This window comes from Calonectris borealis, chromosome Z, assembly GCF_964195595.1.
Source record: "Calonectris borealis chromosome Z, bCalBor7.hap1.2, whole genome shotgun sequence".
Classification (NCBI taxonomy): domain Eukaryota; kingdom Metazoa; phylum Chordata; class Aves; order Procellariiformes; family Procellariidae; genus Calonectris; species Calonectris borealis.
Genome location: NC_134352.1, coordinates 77,715,238 through 77,734,937, shown reverse-complemented (window position 1 = coordinate 77,734,937; position 19,700 = coordinate 77,715,238). Strand labels below are relative to the sequence as shown.

General features: G+C 46.8%; 1 protein-coding gene and 1 long non-coding RNA gene across 2 annotated transcripts in view; both read right to left on the bottom strand.

The window, feature by feature from the left end:
- Positions 1–1,208: 1,208 nt before the first annotated feature.
- On the bottom strand, positions 1,209–15,976 carry LOC142075748 (aquaporin-3-like). Its single transcript, XM_075137567.1, has 6 exons — positions 15,747–15,976; positions 6,372–6,498; positions 6,064–6,201; positions 4,454–4,572; positions 3,483–3,700; positions 1,209–2,798 (listed from the first exon to the last, which is right to left on the bottom strand). The coding sequence occupies exons 1-6, from the start codon at positions 15,852–15,854 to the stop codon at positions 2,630–2,632; spliced, it is 879 nt and encodes a 292-aa protein (XP_074993668.1). The 5' UTR covers positions 15,855–15,976; the 3' UTR covers positions 1,209–2,629.
- A 2,682-nt stretch (positions 15,977–18,658) lies between these two features.
- LOC142075750 (uncharacterized) overlaps positions 18,659–19,700 on the bottom strand; it is a 37,646-nt gene continuing 36,604 nt past the window's right edge. Inside the window, exon 3 of the long non-coding RNA XR_012671007.1 lies at positions 18,659–18,973. This is a non-coding gene — a long non-coding RNA (uncharacterized LOC142075750). The remainder of the gene's footprint in view (positions 18,974–19,700) is intronic.

Here is a 19,700-nt window from a genome sequence, read left to right as displayed (position 1 = left end):
AGCTGAAGCTTTACACAGCAGGGATATGGTTAAAACAAAAATTCTGACCTGAAAGTGGTATTTTATTGCAGTGTTCAACCATTGAGGCACAAGTAAGGCAAGGGTACATGCCAGGTGGAAACAGGAAGGAATACACCGAAAAAAGAAAAAGAAAAAAAAAACCACACGAACAAACAAACCCACAAACAAACCCAAAACCCACACCTTGAATCAAAAGTCATAAGGTCTGTAGTAAGAATTTTGATACATTGATCAAGTCAGTTGAAGATACCATGTGGTAGAAGAGTAGAAAAAGGACTAATAGTCCTGAGAGAAACAGGAATTGACCTCTGCATCTATGTTTGTTAGTTGATCACAGTAGTATACAAGATTTCTACGCAGATTTTGAGGGATAAACTTTCAAGATAGAAATGGAATAAAACAGCATGCTGACCGCAGATAGAACATACCAGCAACTTTGTTGCCAAAAGCCATTTTATTTCTAGTTGGTGAATTGCAGGAAACCACATTCATCCAGACTTCACCGAATTGTTTGGTATGGAACCATATGGGAAGTTATGAGTTATTTTAAGGCAGTACAATTAATACAGGAAAAGTACAGCAGGACACAGATCAGCCAAAGAACAACAATAATTGTGTTTACAGAGGGGACAGGCTGGAAGAAAGCTGTTTGTATAATTCTTTGAGCACTGGGTTCAGGTCTGTAATACTTTTCCTTGCATGGCATAGCTAATAAAAAGAAGTGACAAGTGAAACATACTGGGTGATGCCGGACAGCATGCTGAATGCAGAGTAGGATTGCATACTCAACGGAACTGCATTAATTGAAAGAATAGTAAGAGAAGTTAAATGATACAAAGGGCAAGGGACAAATGCTGACCTCTTGTTCCTTTTGGCTGAAGAATAAGATGCTTGACAGCAGGATACCCTGCCAACAGCCTATACCTTGGCCTTTGTACCGAGTACAGGCACCCTGTCTCCTCCCACCTGCCCCAAAAGCCCAGCCCAAAACGGCAAGGAATAAACCACAAATGGAACATGTAGATGTATTGCCTGAAAGGGTTAATTCGATGTTGCTCTTACAGGCTGAAGAGGAAGAGGGCTTGAGGAAGCTATTGCTATAAATGACTTCCTTTCCATGACAAAGTTTACTGACAGCTGCTTAAAAATACAACCAACACTAGCATTTTACAGTGTGGGTATTGACATTTTATTTTTTAAAAATAAAAAAAAAAGAATACATCATTTTAGTGACTGGAAATGTGTACAAAGTTACATATTTCAAGGAATTCACACATTAAAGAAACAGGCTTTGAAAGAGTTTCTCTAATGCACTGGCATGGGACCTACAAATTCTTTCACAACCGATACTGCTTGTTTCAAATACTTTGTAATAATATGGCATTGGGAGAGCCAGAGATCCCCTGAGATGCCAGCATTGCTCGTACAGGAGGTGTCTGACCTCAGTCCCTCAGCCGTGAGTACCAGGGATAGCCCAGTGATTCTGCAAGGTAGAAAAGGAGCTGCTCCAACAATGCCATCGTCTAAGGCCACTCCAGGATGAGTGTATCTCAAAGTATCTCAAAGCTGTCGGAGACTAGGCAGTTCCCACACATCTTTAAATTAACTCATCCCAACCCCGGTATTTAGTAACAGCTTTAAGGAGTATATTTATATATAAATCTATTTTTTTTTAAAAAAAAACACTATTGTGAAATTTACATGAACACACACAACTTTAGCAACACCGTGTTTCCAGTGGAACTTGGCTATTAGCTGCTTGCAGTTTATATACAAAGCTGATTAATTAGAAAGGCTGCTACAGGGAGCCAAGCTTTCTTTCCAGGTTAGCCCCTGGCTAGAATAAAGATTTCCTATGTGTTATCTTCTAGGAGTTGACAATATTAAAAACTGTGATTAGAACACCAGGGTGCAGTGGTTTGTAAACATTTTGTCTTAATATTAAATTAAAATCCAGTGCATTCTCACTCTCTGCTCTGACATTCTGGATCAGCTGATTGATACAATGTTCTAGGAATTCATGGGAGATGTAAAAACTTTGGCCACTAAAAACCCTTTAGACAAGTTCATTCCTGGTGCCAAGTTATTGACTTTAGAGCAACACCAAGCATGAATTTGATCCATAGTAGAATCACAGGCAATTTTTTTCTGGGATGTAGGAGTTTCCATTCCATGCTAGCAAAACAATTTAAGTTTTGCACAATCCCCACTCTACAGATGGGGACACAGGTTTGGAGGGAAGCAGTTTGCCAAGCTCACAGGCAAGGCCAGCAACATAGCCCAAAAGAGCTCAAGCTTCCTGAACAACTGGCCCATGTTGGAGGTGCTGGACAGCAATGCCCACCTTCTCTCCTGACTCCTACAGTCCTCAACCCCCTTCTACTAGGGAAAGATTACATGATACTGCATTTGGGGAAAGGCTCACAGGAAAACGCCTAAAGCAAATGCATCAGGGATACACACACACACACACACAAAAAGCTAGAATATCTCAAGACAGGAAAAAAAACTCTTCCTGTTGTTCTTGAAGCTCTTCTTAACTCCTTCCTCCTCTTTGCCAACTACAGTCCTGAGTAATGATGTCTGCCAGATCTGGGTGGCAGCTTCCTCAGACCCTTTCCTTGTGCTTCACGTTAGCCAGCTTGACTGTTTCCTGCTCACAGGCAGGTGGAGAAGGCTCATCATGACATCCAATCATCAGCTGATAGACCATCACTCCCGCAATGGCCCCAAGGAAAGGAGCAACAACTGGAACCCACCACCATTGTTTACCAGTCCTGGAAAACAAGAACAAAATGCACAGGGTAAGAACTGCAGCCTACACATTAGGATATTTGTGTTTGGAACAATGCAAGATTTGGTCATCACCAAACATCACCATTGACTTGCAAAAGACAACAGTACCCACAGCAGTTTCCAAAGCTGCCCCCCGAGGCAGCAAGTTCAGGTGACAAGCAATTCAGAACAGCTACTTCCAGAACTTCCAAGACTGTCTCTCCACCCAGAAAGGAGAGAAGCAGTTGCAGTGCCTGAACTAGGCACCTTCCCTTCCCTCCCACTGCTTGCAGGAAAGCATCCCTCGACAGCACATAGTCTGTACTGCTCATGGCTCTCTATTTTCTCCAGCAACAACAAAATCCAAGTATAACAAATGCCCTACATTTTCTACCACTAAAATATGATGATAAGCTCATGTTCAAGGTGCACCTGAACTTCTCATGGATGCTCTTAGATTTCCTCCCTGATAGCAAAGTTAGGTCATTTGCTCTCACTGCTGGAAACTGCCAAGCTTCTAAGATTTAAGAAATCGGAGCAGAGTGAACAGTGTCTTTTAAAAATGTCTATAAATCCAAAGATACCTCATGAGCGCTAAGACTCTTTATGATGCCAGAGCTAGCACCTACTTGGACTTGCAATTTTTTTCCCCTTGATGCACAAGGTTTTCATTGGCAAGCACTTACCAGAACACTTCAGTGCCCCAGCCAGCGATGGCTGTGAAGAGACGAGGCCCAAAGTCCCTGGCAGGGTTGACAGCATAGCCAGAGTTGAAGCCCATGGAGGTTCCAATAACGAGGACAACGAAGCCAACGGTGAAAGCCTCCAGCCCCGTGGGGACAGGGTTGTTGTAGGGATCGACAATGGCCAAGACACAAACAATCAGGGAGGCTGTGCCAATGAACTGGGGAGGGAGGGGGAAGAAGAAGAATTTAATCCAGATTAATCTTTTAACCAAATTATGTAACTCCTTTGAAGTCCCATGCATTTAGGACTCATTCTCTAAACTGAAAGATCTGCACTAAGTCATCCCATGGCATTATCAGACTGCAGTAGACTGAGCACCCTCGAGAATGGGAGAGTGGAACATGCTCCTCCTGGCAGCTCACAGGCTCGATCAAGCCTTTTTCCTTACCCACAGAAGAGCTATGAATAACTCTTTGAGCAGCCAGAAAAGCTGAAGACATCTTCCTGAACATGCTTCCAACCTGCCACAGCTAGGTAGCTGCTGTCCCTTTGTGGTTGATGGCAACTTCAAGGAGGAGACATCGACCTTCAACATCAGCCACCACCCCACACCCAGTTGACCTGTGGGTTGTGCCACTACAGCCACAGTAGTATAGTGGGAGTGAGGAAGAGCCATCCTTCCTCATGCTATCACTCTTCAGAGGCCGAAACCAAGTGGTATTTTTTTCACCGGTGTCCTGTCCAGTCTTGTGCGACTAGTTAATTCCCTTAACACAGGCCTTCTTGCTGTAAGTGTGCTTTCTGGCTCTGCTCTCCCTATGGGCTAGTGAGATACCTGTGTCCGCTCTAAAAAACTTTCCAGATATCTTCTCTTTAAATTTCAATTCATTCTCTAACTAAAGGAGAGGCCCAGAACCACTCTAAAAGATTCCTCTTCAAATGCACCTTCATCCTCCCAGCACCCTCTTACCTGGTCAAAGAATCCATTCACAATATTCAGATGCTGAGACGGGTAGGTGGCAAAGATACCAGCAGTGCCGTTCTGTCCTGTTACATACAGCTGGTTGCTGCCAAAAGCCCAGATGGCATCTAGAGGTGGGGGGGGAAGGAAGGAAAAAAAAAAAGAAAAGGTAGAGAGGTCAGTCATTTTCCAAGACACATCAGAGAGAGGACCCTGCTTGGATGACGACTAAAATGTAGGCTCCACAGAGCCATGAATATTGAGACAGAATTCCCTGAGCTATGTGTTGCAAAACCATTTGCTGTAGAGCACTCATTTAGAAGACTCAGGGTGTGATCCACCATATACCAGTTAGGCTCAGATGCAGATGGCCCGAGTCCCTGTTCCTAATATTTCTTGTTTGCCAGGCACCAGGAAAGAGTTAAAGCCAAAAAGTAAACACTTAGCTGACTCCAAATCTCTCCCAAAAGCTACCCAAATGTCTGTGGTATCAGTCTTGGTATTAAGACATGAGCTATTGCTGTGGACCTATCTGCAGCAAATGGGATTTGGGCTGATCTTGCACTTTCCTCTAAGCCAATGCACAATTAGTTTCACCTCTCAGGGTTGTCTTGTAGAGCAGTCAGCCCCTTGCCTACCATTATGTAGAAGCTGGATAACTAACCTAGGTGGGCTGTCTAGATACCCTGTTAGTGGAGAGAAAAACAGACACTTTCTGAAGGTAGCTCTTCCATGGTTTAGGCAGCTAAGATGGGATTAACTCTTCTGAAGAAGCAGCCCACCAACTAGAAAGGTAACTGGTGTTGAACTGGAGTCCTGATGTTTACAGGCATGAAGGTATGTCCCCCTGTTTCTTTCTAAAGTGAAAAGCAGCTGGTGCTAGTGCCGGGGTGGCAGTTTCCTCCCTTCAGGTGGAAGCTACAGTGACCCAGATGTTCTGCTCAGCTACAGGGAACACTGCTCCTGTGGCCAGAAACACACATCAGGAGGCAAACTCTGAGTCAAAATATCACCCTTCATATTTGAGGGCACAAAGAGTCAGTTCTTGCCCACTGAATATTGCCCTGTGATAAGGAACACCACCCAGGAGGAATAGATGCATGAGAAACTGGATGCTTTCCAAGATATAGAAGCACACTGATAAGGGCAGCAAAAACCGCTAGAAGTCCCACTGTATGGAAGCTAACACGAGACGATGCAGAAGACATCCATGGTGAAGTCTTTTTTTGTTTTTTTAAACCAAGAAGGATAAAATGGCTCTGGAACAATGCACAGATATAAAGTCTCCATTACTACTAGTGTTTCATCAGCATTTCTGAAAGATATGGTTTAATCCAGATAGTACCTACAAGAGGGGCCATCCACTGGTCCACGTTACAACGATCATTAGTCAAGGACAAAGACTCACACATTGACAATGCTGGTTGGGCTTCAGATTGAGTTGAACCCATCATCATCATGAGAACAGGAAAGCCCTCCCAGGAACACAGTAAGGAGGTTTCTCACATCTCTGTTCTGCAAGAAAATGCTTCTCTCTGATTTGGGAACCAGCCTCCCTGCAGTGAGTCACGAAGAGCATCCATCTCACCCCAACAAACACAGAGAGTTTCTGCACTTACCATAGTACAGCCCAAAGACTATGCCAGCTCCCAGGAAAGCCCCCAAGGTTTGGGCCAGGGCATAAATTGGTAGCTTGATCCAGGGCTCGCGGGCCAAGAAGCACATGGCAAAAGTGACAGCTGGGTTCAGATGTCCACCTGCAGAGAGGTTGGTGGTTATTGCTCTTTTACAGGCAGAATTTGGGTCCCAGAGATGAGCCAAGGGACACTGGTTTCCATACCAGTGCCACATAAGAAAAGCACAGCCATTTAGGCCTACACAGCAATTGTCACAAGTGAAATCCAGCCCACATGGAGCCACAACGTACCTGATACCTGTCCCGAGATCAAAATGCCGAGCATCACAGCAAAGCCGAAGGCCAGGTTAACAGTCAGAAAACCTCCATGAGTCCCTCTGCTGAGCACGATCTGTGCAACGGAGCCACAGCCAAACAGCTAGGAGGAGAAGAAGAGATTAAATTACCCTCTCTGTTTCACATCAGGGCCAGCTGCTGACCAGAGCCTGCAACTGCTCCACTTACACTTGCATGCACAATCACAGACCACCCATGACTCAAAGCCTTCAAAGCTTCAACCTTCAGTCGAACTATCTAGGTGTTATCTCCAAGGCCAGCAGGGAAGGAGAAAGGACACAGAACAAGCCTACCTCCTGGCAGGGGGAAGCAAAACCAGGGCCGAAATCAAAAGCAAGATCAGACCACAGTTCACATCTCCAGGAGACTGGAGGGTTTTGTCCAACCATCTAATTTTCAGGTAGTAGATGAGAAGAATCAGCCAGACAGCACCCTGGACTGAGGTATTTACAGTGCAACTGTTCAGATGATGGATTCCAGTACCTTATTGTTAAAAGGGCTAATTGTTTGACACAGTAGCACATAGATTGGCAGGGGACAATTTTGCTACCGCCTAGAAATACAGACATGACTGAAGAAGGTCGTATACAGCTGGACATTCATGGACTCCTCTTTCAGGTGGCACTGGCTGACAGCGAGGGATTGGGGCTGCCTCCTTGAGCTGAGGTACCTGCAGTTGTCCCAGCCCCAAGGTACGCGCTCTGCTGTGAGCACCCTGAGCAGAGCCCACGCCATCCCAAACCAGCCATATCCTTCCTCCAGCAAAACCATGTAAGAAAGGATCAGGGCAACACAGCTGACCTGTCTCTGCAGCACCAACATGGCACAGGCACCATCAAAAAAAGTCCATATTCCACAGACAGCCTGCCACCAGCACAGCCTTCTTGGCCTTCTGTCCAAGATCAGGGGTGCAACAAGCACTTTGAGGGACAAAAGTTGTTTCTGCTGGGTGATAAGGGGTGTTTCCTAGTAGCTAAGGGAGGCATGTGCTCTTGCTCAAAGATGTTTGCTCCGAATGGGTGATCTTTCTCTTCCCAACCACATCCAAAAGCCATCCTTCCTATGCTCACCCTTAGTAACCCTGTTTCCCCTGTTTCCACCAGTTTCCCCTGGCAGTTCAGTTCATCACTCACCCAGCTGGAGGCTTTCTGACTGGCCAAGTCTCTCCACTACCCACTATGTAATTTAAGGAGCCCTAATCCTGATCATCTGTATGCTTTTATCTTCCACTGACTCCACCTGAATTGATTCTTGGTGTATACCAGGGATTATCACATCAGCAGGCACTGAGAGCATCCTTAAACTAGGACAGGGATTACAGCTTGCTCCCAAGATCCTCAAATCTAGGGATCAAGGCTTGCCTTATTTCTGCTGACCACATGCCCATATCTACACACTCATCAAAACTTTCTGCTTCTGTGAATTCCATCATCCCAGAATTACTCAGTTGCCACAGAGGCAGTATCTGCTCCTAGGGGATAAGCCACCAAACAGGCACCAGGGATGGCTCTCTTCACCTCTCCTGCCAATACTGGACATGCCCATTGAGCAATGCACAATCCAGATCAGGGGCAAAGCCAGAACACACCTAACTCATCCCCTCCCATCCCCTTGACAACTGATGAATTACTAATAAAGCAAACACTGCACTCAGTCTACTGGGAAAGGAGCAGCCAAGTAGGCTGCAGGCTGACTCATGAGGTGGACACTCTGTACACAGGTGCCTCTTGTTGGAGCCAGGTCCTCAACACCAGGCCTTGTGTAGAAAGAACAAAGGAACCTTTGGAACTGATTAGTTAATGAGAGGGGATGTCCAGCACTGCTCTCTACCGGGTGCAGTCAGAACAGCCCCTTCAATGTCCTAACCCTGAGCTGCCCAGCTGGGAAACCATGGCAGAGAAGACACCCAGGCAAAGGCAGAAGAGATGAGTCTTATTTCTTGTACAGCAAATAGAGCCATCATTCCCAGCTATGCCCAAACCATTGAGGGAAGCATAGCCCCAGCTGAGCAAATAAATACTGGCAAATAAATAATAAATGACCAGGGTGACATCTGTTCCTTCCCTTACACCAGAAGAGCCCCAGCATGCTTTAGACAGAGATTTGGAGAGAGTACTTGGCCATGGTGTCCACCTCTCTAATGCCACACAGCACATCAGTCTGACCAGGGAGGGGGTGAGTGCACAAAAAGCTGCAATGGGCATCTGAATTTGGCAGGGCTGGCCCCAGGTCCTTCCGATTGATTAAAGTATTTGTATTATTCACTCTGAAAGAACAGGCAGTTCTGCAAGTGGATGGTGGTTGGCTCGTTCCTCACATACCTTTTGGTTGCAGAAACTAGAGTAAAGTTTCCCCCCTTCACCGCCCTGTTCACCCACAAAGGTATTCCCTTAACCTGGAGGAAGGCCAGATCTGCCATTTCTCAAGAGGTTGTTCCCCATCCTCCTCTCCCCCCATCCTACACCTGGCAATAAAAAGCTCTCTTCTGAGCTTTTCCTCAGAAGAGATTCTATGGGCCGTGCAAAAACACCCCGGGGCCACTCCACAGGAGCATTGCAATTATTTATCAGATGAGCCCTGAGCACTATTTGGCTTAATTCAGCATAACAGTTGAAAACTTGACCCTCAGCAGATAAAAAGGGTAAGGTGATATTTAGGGACAGGTTTGAACTTTGATTTGCATGTGTGCAATTCCATCCTGCACCAGCGGACTCCACTAAGCATGAACATGTATTCCCACGCATGACATCCGTCCATGGCATTTGACTTTCAGGAACCAGTTCAAATCATGCTCACCCATGCTTTTGTGGCAAGTGGCTTGACATTACACAGTTTTGTTGTGGTAGTGGCTATTACAATTTTTAATCACACCATTTCCACTTCTGCTATTTGCTAGTTTTCCTTCCAATTCCTTTTCCCAGGCCATATGAGACAGGAGACCCTCAGCATCCATTTTTTAAGTCTTCCTTTTCCAATGCTTGCAGAGAAGCATTTAGGAGCAGTTAGCTTGAGTTGAAATGCAAGGAAGGTCAAATAAAAGCAATTCAGTATTTATCCCAGTGGCTTTTAAGTCCATGCAATGGATGTAAAAGGTCTTAGTCAGTATTACAGCACTATGGTCGGAGTCAGTGGTGCACACCCAAGGCAGAGACACCCTCTCACTCTTGATTTCAATAACCTGCCTCCAACACTTTTTTTTTTTCCTTTTTTCTTGTTAAAAAAAAAACCCAAATATTACCGGAAGAACATCCCAGCCGACAGAAAGCCAGGTTAGCGCTTCACATGGCAGCGTGTGCAGTAGTCAACTGTTATACCCCCACGATCCGCTAGCCAAGTTCAAAAGCATTTTTAAAATGCTAATAAAATGATTGCAACAAAGCATTAGTCTGATGTATTAAAGCTACTCTCCTAGGAATTGAGGTCAATGCACCCATTAAGCAGGTTAATGGAAGCCTGTGCCCTAATTTCATCTTACTGGCTCTAGCAGATCTAATGGTTTCCCCTGCCAACAGGGAGGCTTCTCACGAGCTGATCCAACTCCTCACACTGTGAAAAATAACGAAATCCGTGTTCTGCGGGATCCATGAGTTGAACTGGTTCAAGGGTGGAGGGGCTGACAAACTCCAAAGCCTGTAAAGGGAGGGGACAGCCAGAAGCAGCCACAAAAGCAGGGAAAGGTAGGAGGCCGCTGGATGAAACTTCACACTCAAGGAAACCTTAAACTCCCTATGTCCAAGGGCATGTTTGGAGACTGGCCATTTGGCTTCGTCACCCAAGGTAAAAACACCCTGTCTCCATGTCTGGAGACAAGAACGCTCTGGAGCTACTCGGGGCTGGTAGGAAAGCACCTTGGATGACAAAAAAAATTGAAAAATCTAATGAAGAAGTGAGGGCACCTGAGTTTATAGGCAGACCTTGTGAAAAGCAACTCTCTACATGAACTTGGGAGAAAGGTAGTGCTCAGCACTCTCCTGCACAGGTTTCCTCCCTCGCTTACCTCCTCTTTTCTTTGCCGGTACTTTTTCACGCCTTCAGGTGCAACACAAAAGGCCTGGATGCATTTGGTTTTGGACTTCAGACAGACCGATCTCTAAATCAAGATGGGAAAGTTTTGCTGGCATAGCCCAGGAGGGGTGTTATTACCGAAGTTACAACTTTCCTCTTCAGCCAGCAAATAAACCAGGGATTAGGCAAGGAGCCTGCTGTAAATCTACCCTAATCACCTCGGTGGATGGGAAAGGCTGCTCAGCTCTCGCTGCCCTCTGGTTAGTGGGGAAGATGCCAGAAGGGCAGTCAAACCATGGGTCTACTCTGAAGGAAGAGACCCTGAGATATTGATGGAAGATTTTAAGCGTTAGACGCACAAAGGGACACCTCTCTTCATATCAGAGTGCAACTTAGGACTGTCCTACAGTCCCTTCAAGGGGGGGAGGCTGGGAAGGAGGGAGGGGGCAGAGGACTATCACTTAGCAGCCAGTTCAAAACAACCTCCCAACTCCTTCTCTGCAACTCAATGCAAGAAGGGGTCAAAGGCACTATAAGTGTCCCCCATGGCCTCTTGCTGCCCTCCCCAGGGAGCAGGACCCAGCTGGGTAGATCTGAAGACAGATCCAGCCCCATTGCTCTTTCTGCTCAAGCAGCGTGCAGAGATCTTCCTCAACTCCATGGCCCATGCAGCCAGGACAACCTCCACCAGCCACAAAGGCAGTGCAAGGAGCACCATCATTTTTGCCTTTCCTCAAAGCATCTCTTGAACAACCAGACTGGTCATCATTTACAATTTGCAAAGCGAAGAGGACCATTAGCCCCCACAGTTAGGCTTCTTGTCCAGCATGGCTGGAGCCAGCCTGGACAGAAGCAGTCCTACAGAGAAGGGCAGCGGCAGATGGTCTGTCATGTTATGGCTCTTTCTGCACCACACGCTGTCCCGGAGCCAGGCAGGGCTGCAGGACTCGAGAGATAAGAAGGTCTAAGGAAAGTTGTGCCGCACATACATCACGTGCTACGACAACGCTGCACAAAGCTGGGGAGACGAAAGGCGCTCAGCGCAAGAAACCTGAGCAACCGTCAGCAGAGGAGGTGGGCATTAGAGAGGAAATTCATTACTTTAGCTTGTTCCCACATACACACACGGAAGCAAAAACACTTATTCTGATATCCTTCAGATCAGGAGGCTTTAGCGCTTAGAAAGACCTGTGCTTCTGGTGGGGTTTTGGTTACAGGGTTGGGCACTGCTGGGAAAAAGCTGCCTTCCCTCTGAGGGCAAATCTTGGTGCCTGAACTGTCCTGTTTGTAGGAAGGAGAAACCTCCCTGCTCCTGTATGGGGACAGCAAGGAGGGACAGTTTTGGGCAGTTAATGAAGAACTTCGAGCTCTTCTGGTGGAAGAGGTGAGGGAGAGCAGCAGCGCTGCCATTTCCCACGTCTCCACACCCAGCATCACAGACCCTTCGCAGGGAAGAATCAGCAGCACTCAACATGCTTACAGCAAAGATTTCCAGCCCCTTTCAAATCCTAGCAAAGCATTAAGATACAACCAAAATTTTAAAAATTTAAAAAAAAAAAAAAACCCACATTCTCCAGATGTGACAAGCTGGGTTCAGGCAAATCGGCACAAATCAAGCAGCGACTGTGGGAATTGCCGCGCCGCCCCAGATGGCTGTGGCATGAGCGGCAACTGCTCTGCACTGCCAACCCTTCGCGCCTTGATCGTCCCAACCACTTTGCTACTTTGGTTTCTGTGGTCTGCAGCACACCCATACTCCAAAAAGCTCCCACCTGGCCACAAAGTCAAGACAGCCCTGATTGAAAAGCAGTTAGGAATGGTTTTGTTCTTTCTTTGTGCCTCTACAGCAGTAAATCACAGTTAGTCCCACTTGGAAATCAATTATAAACAGCAAGTTCCTTCTCCTGCAAATGTAAAAACCAAACAGAGCCAGTTTTGGCATTTACAGCCAGCAGAGCAAGGCAAACAGACTGAGCCTTTGAGGGAGGCACGGAGGCCTGCTGCTGGAAATCTGGCTTTAGTGAGTTGCTACAGTAATAACACAAACAGCAAGCGACTTGGAAAATGCCTTCAGCGTTTGCATTGCTTAACTATTGCCAGCAAGCGGTGCTTCCAACATAGGTATAAAATTCAAACCTAAAGTGCGTTTTGAAGGGGAAAAAAAGAAAACAGTCATTTTAATTATCAGGGGAAAGGTAGAATCAGCATTACTATTCTTGTAACAGTAAGGACACTACCCGCAGACTAAAACCGCGTTGTGCAAGGTGCTGTACGCAGCAAGAGCGGCTTGCAAGTAAAGAGCACCTCGCCTTTGCACTATTCAGCACTTGGCTGCCTTAGTTGGATTATTTTTCTCATCTTAAAAAAAAGAGGCACTATTTTGTTTTAATGTTCTGCTACCTTTACAACCTCCTTAAAAAAATAAGAAAAAGAAAATCGAGCACTAGGTTAATTCTTACAGGCAAAGCAACTTTGCAGGGGTCTGAAATCACTTTGCTCTAGAAGAGTTTGAGAGCGCTGCGTTCGTTATGCAAGTGAAAGGGAGGAGGGAAGAAGCTGAAGCCGTGCCAATATCCACGGTGGGACAAGTTTTACATTACACAGTGAAATTTGAAGTAAGCTGCAAACTTTAAACCATGTCCTTCCCTTCAGCTCAGGAAGTTAATTACAGTGTGAATAATATCAAACCTTAAATCCATCCCCAATATTGTTCTGCTCTAGACATATTTGTGTTCAATCGGTTCCATCTCCCATGAAGGCAATTTCATGGATCCCATGTCTTTCCTCAGGTATTTTATTACCTGAAGCCCATAAGAGATATTTACTGGACTCAAAAGCAGCTAAATGCATGCACACCCAGCTCAGCCTGCTGGCAGGGAGGGCAGCAAGGACTTTTGCAAGGTACAGAATGACAATCTCTCTCCTGGGACTACCCAATTCAAACTACTACCCAGGCCATCTGAAAGGGGAAGAAAGTAATCTTCAAGGCCCTTTCTGTTTTAGGCAGGTGATATAATAAAAAGATACAAAAGAATCTGTGTGGTAGGGAGCAAAAAAAAAAAAAAAATTTTTTTTTTTTAGTAAAATAAATATAATCTGTAAGTGTCACTTCATTAACAGAAGAATAGACCAGGACAGCTCCAAGGCAGAAAGGCATTGACACCCAGCAGAGCCATACTGCAGGCTTGTTGCCCTGGAACCCATTTCCCTCTCTGTATACCCCGTTTTTGCCTGCTGACAACCCAGGAGCATTCACCATGTTTGGGACTTTCCCATTTCTCCCTCCAGCCAACCCCATCTTCTCCCACACGGACACAGTACCCACAGCCCTCCATCCACTGCAGTGTTGCTGCAGGAGATCCCAGGTCACTTTTACAAAAGATGGAGTTGAATTTGTCACTAAACCCAGCATTTTCTTGCCCCCAGACACCAGCTCAGGAATTCCTGAAGAAGGTGAGGGATCTGCTTGTACATTTACACACACACTTTAAAACACAGTGGGTGTCGTGCTCCCAAGGACAAGGCATGTGTTGCCCACTTTTGCCAGTGCATCATCCAGCCTTCCTGATAAGTGCCCATTACCATCCTCATTTTGGAGGTTGGTTATGATATTGGACCAAACCCTTCCTCGAGCTCTGAGCACATCCCAACTCCTCTCTGCCCCAGAAAAGCAAGGCTGTAGGGAAAAGTAATCTCTGTCACACCAGCTAATACAGTTGGAAGAAGGAACAACATTTTTTGGATCACAAGCCCTTCTGAAAGCTCAGATGCACATAGCTGAAGGCTTGCTTTGTTTCTCCAGCAATACTAACATACCTAGCAGGAGACATTATTCTTCCTTACAAGTCTTACCTCGCTTCAATCCTGAGACTAACTGCAGCAACATCAGTGATCCATAGACAGCAACTTTCTACCTGTTAATCACTTTCCTATCACCTTCTACCCACCTTAATCCCAAATAAGCTTTTCCTGAAAAATCAACCGGACTTGTTTGCAAATCACTAAAGATGGGTGACTCTGACGATAAAGCCATTGCACTGTGCGAAGCTGCTTTCTTTTAGGAGTAGTAGCAGTTTAGGGGGACTCAGCTGAGCCCCCTGTCCTCCCACACAAGACCCAATAGCCTCCTCTTCCTCATCAAAAAAAGAATCTTATTTATTAAAACATGAGATAGCACGTCAGTCCTTTTTGTGTTGTCCCCAGGAGCATATGCAGTTTCATCAAACCTTCCTCTGCTTTCAGCTCCTCCAACTATTAGATTTCTCCCCACACGGTCCTGCCGTCAGTTACAAAGAGGTGTAAACCCACAGTCTCTCCACTGAAACCTACGGGATTGCTCTGGTTTCACACCACTTCAGAGGAACTTTCACCTGCAGGTATTCATTGTGCGAACACCAACTCATTTCTGCTGCAATATCAACGCAACAGACTCGTGGCCTGTTGGACAGTCCTGTATTTTCGGATGCAGATGCCCAAAGCTAGATATCCCTATCCCAGTTTTGCTACACCAGTATTTGCTCCCCACTCCTCACGCATAACTGTCCTAGCTGTTCGCATCCGTCTTTGATGTCAAAGCAAGCCAGGACCGCTCAAAACATCTTCAGACTAAGTCGCTTATATAGATATCCACCCTGCTTTATTCCTTATACCCCATCCCTTTGGAAATCGAGCACTAAAACAGGCAGAAGTGTTTTATTGCCATTCACCACTTAAAAACACATTAACGGACAGCTCGGCGCTGTCACACACATGGTGAGCGCAAGCTCCCGATCGGCTGCTGGCACGGGCTGCCGCAGCGTTGTGCGGCCCCGCTGATAAGACTCTGGGGAACCTGCAGCCGACAGCAAAAAAAAAAAAAAAATACTGCAACAGTTTAAATTCTGGCTACTTCTTCTCCATAGGATGCACAAGCTAAACAAAGCGAGGTGAGGAAAAAGCTTTCACTTCCCCGGGTGATAACACTTGAAGTATTTCAGTGCCAAGAAAATATTCCAGGGCAGAGAGAAAGGAAGTTTTGCGTGATCTCCAGCAAAACACTTGCTGCTTGCACAGGGACTTTTTTGCTCCCTGCACTTTGCAGACACACGAAAGCCCCCAAACACTTGCCGAGCTCTGCAGAGCCCACCCTTTCCCAGCAACCCTGAAGCTCATCCTATGGCAACTTGCATGAATTTTTTTCCTGTGGATAAGGACTTCTCTAGTCCTCACGGGGCAGGTTGCACTGGAGCTGGTGCAAACCCCGGCAGCAGCGCAGCCCCTTCACCGGGACCATTTCCCCCGCACCCAGGGGTTAGAGATCATCCCCACACCACAGCAGAGACTCACCACCAGGATCAGCGTCCCCAGGCACTCAGCCAACGCTTGCCGGACTAATTTGTTTCTGATCCTCAGGTGCTCCTCAATAGTAGCAAGAACGTCCTTTTGCCTCCCCATCGCAGTAGAAGTACCCTTCAAGCGGTGTCAGGCAAAAAGCAGCAGCTGACAAAGCCTCAGCAAGGTTTCTTCCCCAGCGGAGCTGTCTTTGCTTATAAATAAGTTCTGCGATGCCTGACACACCTCCCGGGTAACCACACCCCTCCCGCCCGCTCTTCAAACCCAACTTTTTTTTTTTTCTCCTCCTTTTCAGCGTGAGACAGAGTGGGTGGTTTTCTTCATTTTCTTTACTGCTTGTATAGGTGAGCAAAGGATTCAGGAGTTTCAGAAGAAGGAATTATATGTGACAAAGACGTCCTGCTCAAACCCCTGGTGTTTTCATCACTTACCACCTAAAACTTGGGGCCGTATCTGTCCCCCTCCAGCTTCAGCTGAGGTCCTAAATGCATGGACTCAGCAGTGTCTTAACCCATTTGTGCAATCACAGTACCCTGCTTTCAGCTTGCTTTCCCTCCCAAATTCCTACAGGAAGGCAAAGTGATGAGTACTCTTGTGCTGATCCAGAGGCTGCAGCAAAATCAGGGGGCAGGAGGGTTTGATCCCCCACACCTGTACTGCGGGCTGAGGCCAAGGCACCTCCTGACTCCAGCAATTACCCAGCTGAAGCTGGTATCAAGAAGCAAGACCAGACCCTTCTCCCTGAAAATCTGCATCTGGGTCCAAACTCTTGTATATTGTTAGAGTTTCTCTCATCCTCCCAGGGCTTTGGGAGAGCATTTCCAGCCCAGTCCCCATGAAAGCTGTGAAGAAAAGTGGTGAGAGGTCCCCAGTGCAGACCCAATCCCTCATCATAGGACCTTGACGGGAAGACCACTGAGTCACTGAGCCTCACAGGAACCAACCCTTGCTGCATTTTCATCCTCAGCAACGTCCTGTATCACCCTGGGACAGTTCTACGGGACAGTCTGAATGAAAGCCGTCCCATCTGGGATGAGGGCTGCTAACAGGACGCGTGCCACTCGTGGCATCTGGTTTCTGTTAAGTGCGCAGTAAAAATTCCCCGGGCTCTTTGACTCACCAGGGCTTGATGTAGAGCAGCAGGGCTGAATTTGCAGGACTGAGGGGGACCCCTTTCCTGGATTTGTTCCCCTGCCTCCTCTGCAAAGCCACAGATGCCCAGCCTTTCCTCTTCCCCTTATTTAACCATCGACTTTCCTGTTGGAAAAGCAGAGCTTTTTAGTGCAGTGGTGAATGGACCTTTATTTCACACAGAAACTGCAGCCAGCCCAAGGAGTAGAGTCAGGAATGTGGTTAAGAAAGAAATAACGTGTGAGGAATCAAATGCAGGGAAACACTCGGGTCCAAACATAATTACAGGGACAGGAAACTTTCCTCGTTACTTTGCGTTCAGGCCCGGTCTGGTATCACCAGCATCAATGGGGTCCTCTGAACTACAGCGAGCACTCCGTCAGCCCCATGCATGCTCGCTGCGGCTGGGGTTTGCAAACCAGCGCTCAGGACACCCCATTTTTACCTACTTCCCTCTCTCTCTCCCCTCACCCTCTTGCTGTGCATCACCCAAGCTGTGGAGGATCCACAGCCGCTCCTCTGCCTCGCTTCCTCCTGCACTCCCCTCTCCTTTATATTTCGCTCTGTCCTTTTCACCCTGACTCTGTATCAAAGCCATCACAGCCAGAAATGAAGCCGTGTGTTGGGTTTTTTCCCTCTTGGCAGTTCCTAAGCTAAGGTCTGTGGGTTCTTTTGTCATTTGTTGAACCACCAGTGTGCAGACGCTGTGTTCTGTGGTGTAGGTTTATTGAGATTTATTTAGACTGGGTCTTGGATCTTGTCCCTTCCCTGGTGATAGGGACAGGGCCATAAGACCAGAGAGAGACAGGTAAGGAGCAAGAGGCACAGGGAGGTGTGATGTTCTCCAGGTAAGTAGACACATTTCTCCTCTCTGCAGCATCTGAGCCCCTCTGGCTATGAGTTGAGGATACAGACGTTTCCTCATGACTGGTGAAGGGAGGGGAGATGTCTAGGCTCCCAGGCTGATGGTAGAAGATGGTGGTAACACCAGCATCAAAGCTGGTGCTTGGAAAAGTCTAGACAGACGCAAGCCTGAGGAGCCGGGGTGGGGTGGGCGCTCCGACACCGGCTCTGTGACTGACTCACTGCCTGACCCTGAGCAAATCCTTCACCTTTCCACACCTCAGCTTCTCCATCAGTAAATTGGAGAGAGTGATATCGGATTCCCTTCTCGGGGCGTTGTGAGGGTGAATCACTGCAGCCCAAGATCAAATAACTTAAAATGAGCAATAGGGACTTATGCAATTGCTTTCCCAACAGGCAGCCATGTTATTATCTAGCAAGGAACTTGGGGAAGGGACAGTGATGCAGTGCTAGAAGAAGCGGAAGATCTTTTCAGAAGCAATAACTAATCAAAGTGTGGGTCAGGGCTGAAAGGTCCCAGTGCTGGAGCTTCTCAGCTAAGGCAGGTATTGCCCTGCCACACCATTCAGCTGGACTCCAGGGACACATGGTCTAAGCACAAAACAGTTAAAGATGTCCGTCAGCAGCAATAGGTTTCCAAAGCCTATCTCCTGCTGTAACTGGCACACAGGGTACTGGTACCCACCCTGGTGGCTAGAAGTCCATGGGTCAGTAGAAGTAAACAAGGAAGGAGGTAGCAGTAAGCCTAATAAGGTAGCCCCTCAGAGCTGCTGGGCTGTCTTAGTGTTGGCTGGACACAGCAAGATGTCCATGCCTTTAGCGTTGCCTTGCATGGACATTCAAAGATGCATTTTCACACCACGAAGGCTCGAAGAAAGGAGATTTCCAAAACTCTGTCACAAAAACTCATGCCTGACCTCCTGGTGGTAGTGCCAAAGCTATTGAAGCCCGAGCAAGCGACTTCTGTTGTCAATCACAGTGTGATTCAAACATCAGGTGTCAAAGTGCCTATCAATCTGTACAGCATCAAAAAATCAAGGCACTGTGGGGGGCAATGTAATAACACTTTAATTTATGGAAACTGCTGGTTGCCCAGAGGAAACTCAAAGAGAAAAGGAAGCTCAGCTCAGCAGAGAAATCAGAGACAACATTGTTCTGTTGTGCTTCTTCCATAAATCCCAATCTCTTCTTCCAATATCTTCCGGGACCAACAAATATGGCAGTACCTAGGAATAAATGAAGATTTGAACCCATAACCTCTGACCCCGGTCCAACAGAGCACTTGTCTGTAATGTTTGTCACTTTCTTATTCTTTTCCTTTCTCTCCTGCAGAACCGTGCAACATGCCACAAGAAACTCGCTGTGCTCGCTGTTATTTCTAGACAAGATCCAAAACTAACACCCAGGTTCCAAGTTTGCTGTTTGCATTTCAGCCTTGCCGCTTGGCTCCCTCCCTCGTCACTCCACTCCAGGGGAAAGACACAGGTGAAATTTTAAAGGAAGAACCAATCCTTGGCTGCTCCCCTTCAGCTGTTTTCCTACCGGCTCTAGTGACACAAAATAAACTCGGGCTCATAAATTCCTTGGCTTCTGCAGTGTGCTGAATCAGCCTCCAGCAGTGTAATTTTTCCTACTAAAAAAGAAGGTTAACAAAGTACCCAGACTTTTTCTTAAGCGGCTGAATGGATAAACACGGACTGATGGGTTCCACATCTTGTCCAAGCCAAATTGATCACCCATCCCAGGATGGATGGTGCAATCCAATAAGAAGAAAAGCGTGAATCACACAAATCTGTAATGAGTCATTCATTGCACTGTTGGCTGGGTCACCTGGTGCAAAAGCCGTTATGCCAAGAGAGGTCACTGGATCAAAGCATGACAGGATTCATCCTTGTGAAATTTCCCTTTGGAAGATACCTCTGACCATCCCCTTCCCATGATGTACTTGACAGA

Excerpts from the sequence above, each read along its gene's own strand:
- LOC142075748 (XM_075137567.1), bottom strand. The coding sequence starts at position 15,854 with ATGGGGAGGCAAAAGGACGTTCTTGCTACTATTGAGGAGCACCTGAGG. Across the intron at positions 3,701-4,453 it reads TGAATGGATTCTTTGACCAG|TTCATTGGCACAGCCTCCCT; the intron begins GTAAGAGGGTGC and ends CTCCCTCCCCAG. Across the intron at positions 2,799-3,482 it reads TGGGGCACTGAAGTGTTCTG|GACTGGTAAACAATGGTGGT; the intron begins GTAAGTGCTTGC and ends CTTGTTTTCCAG.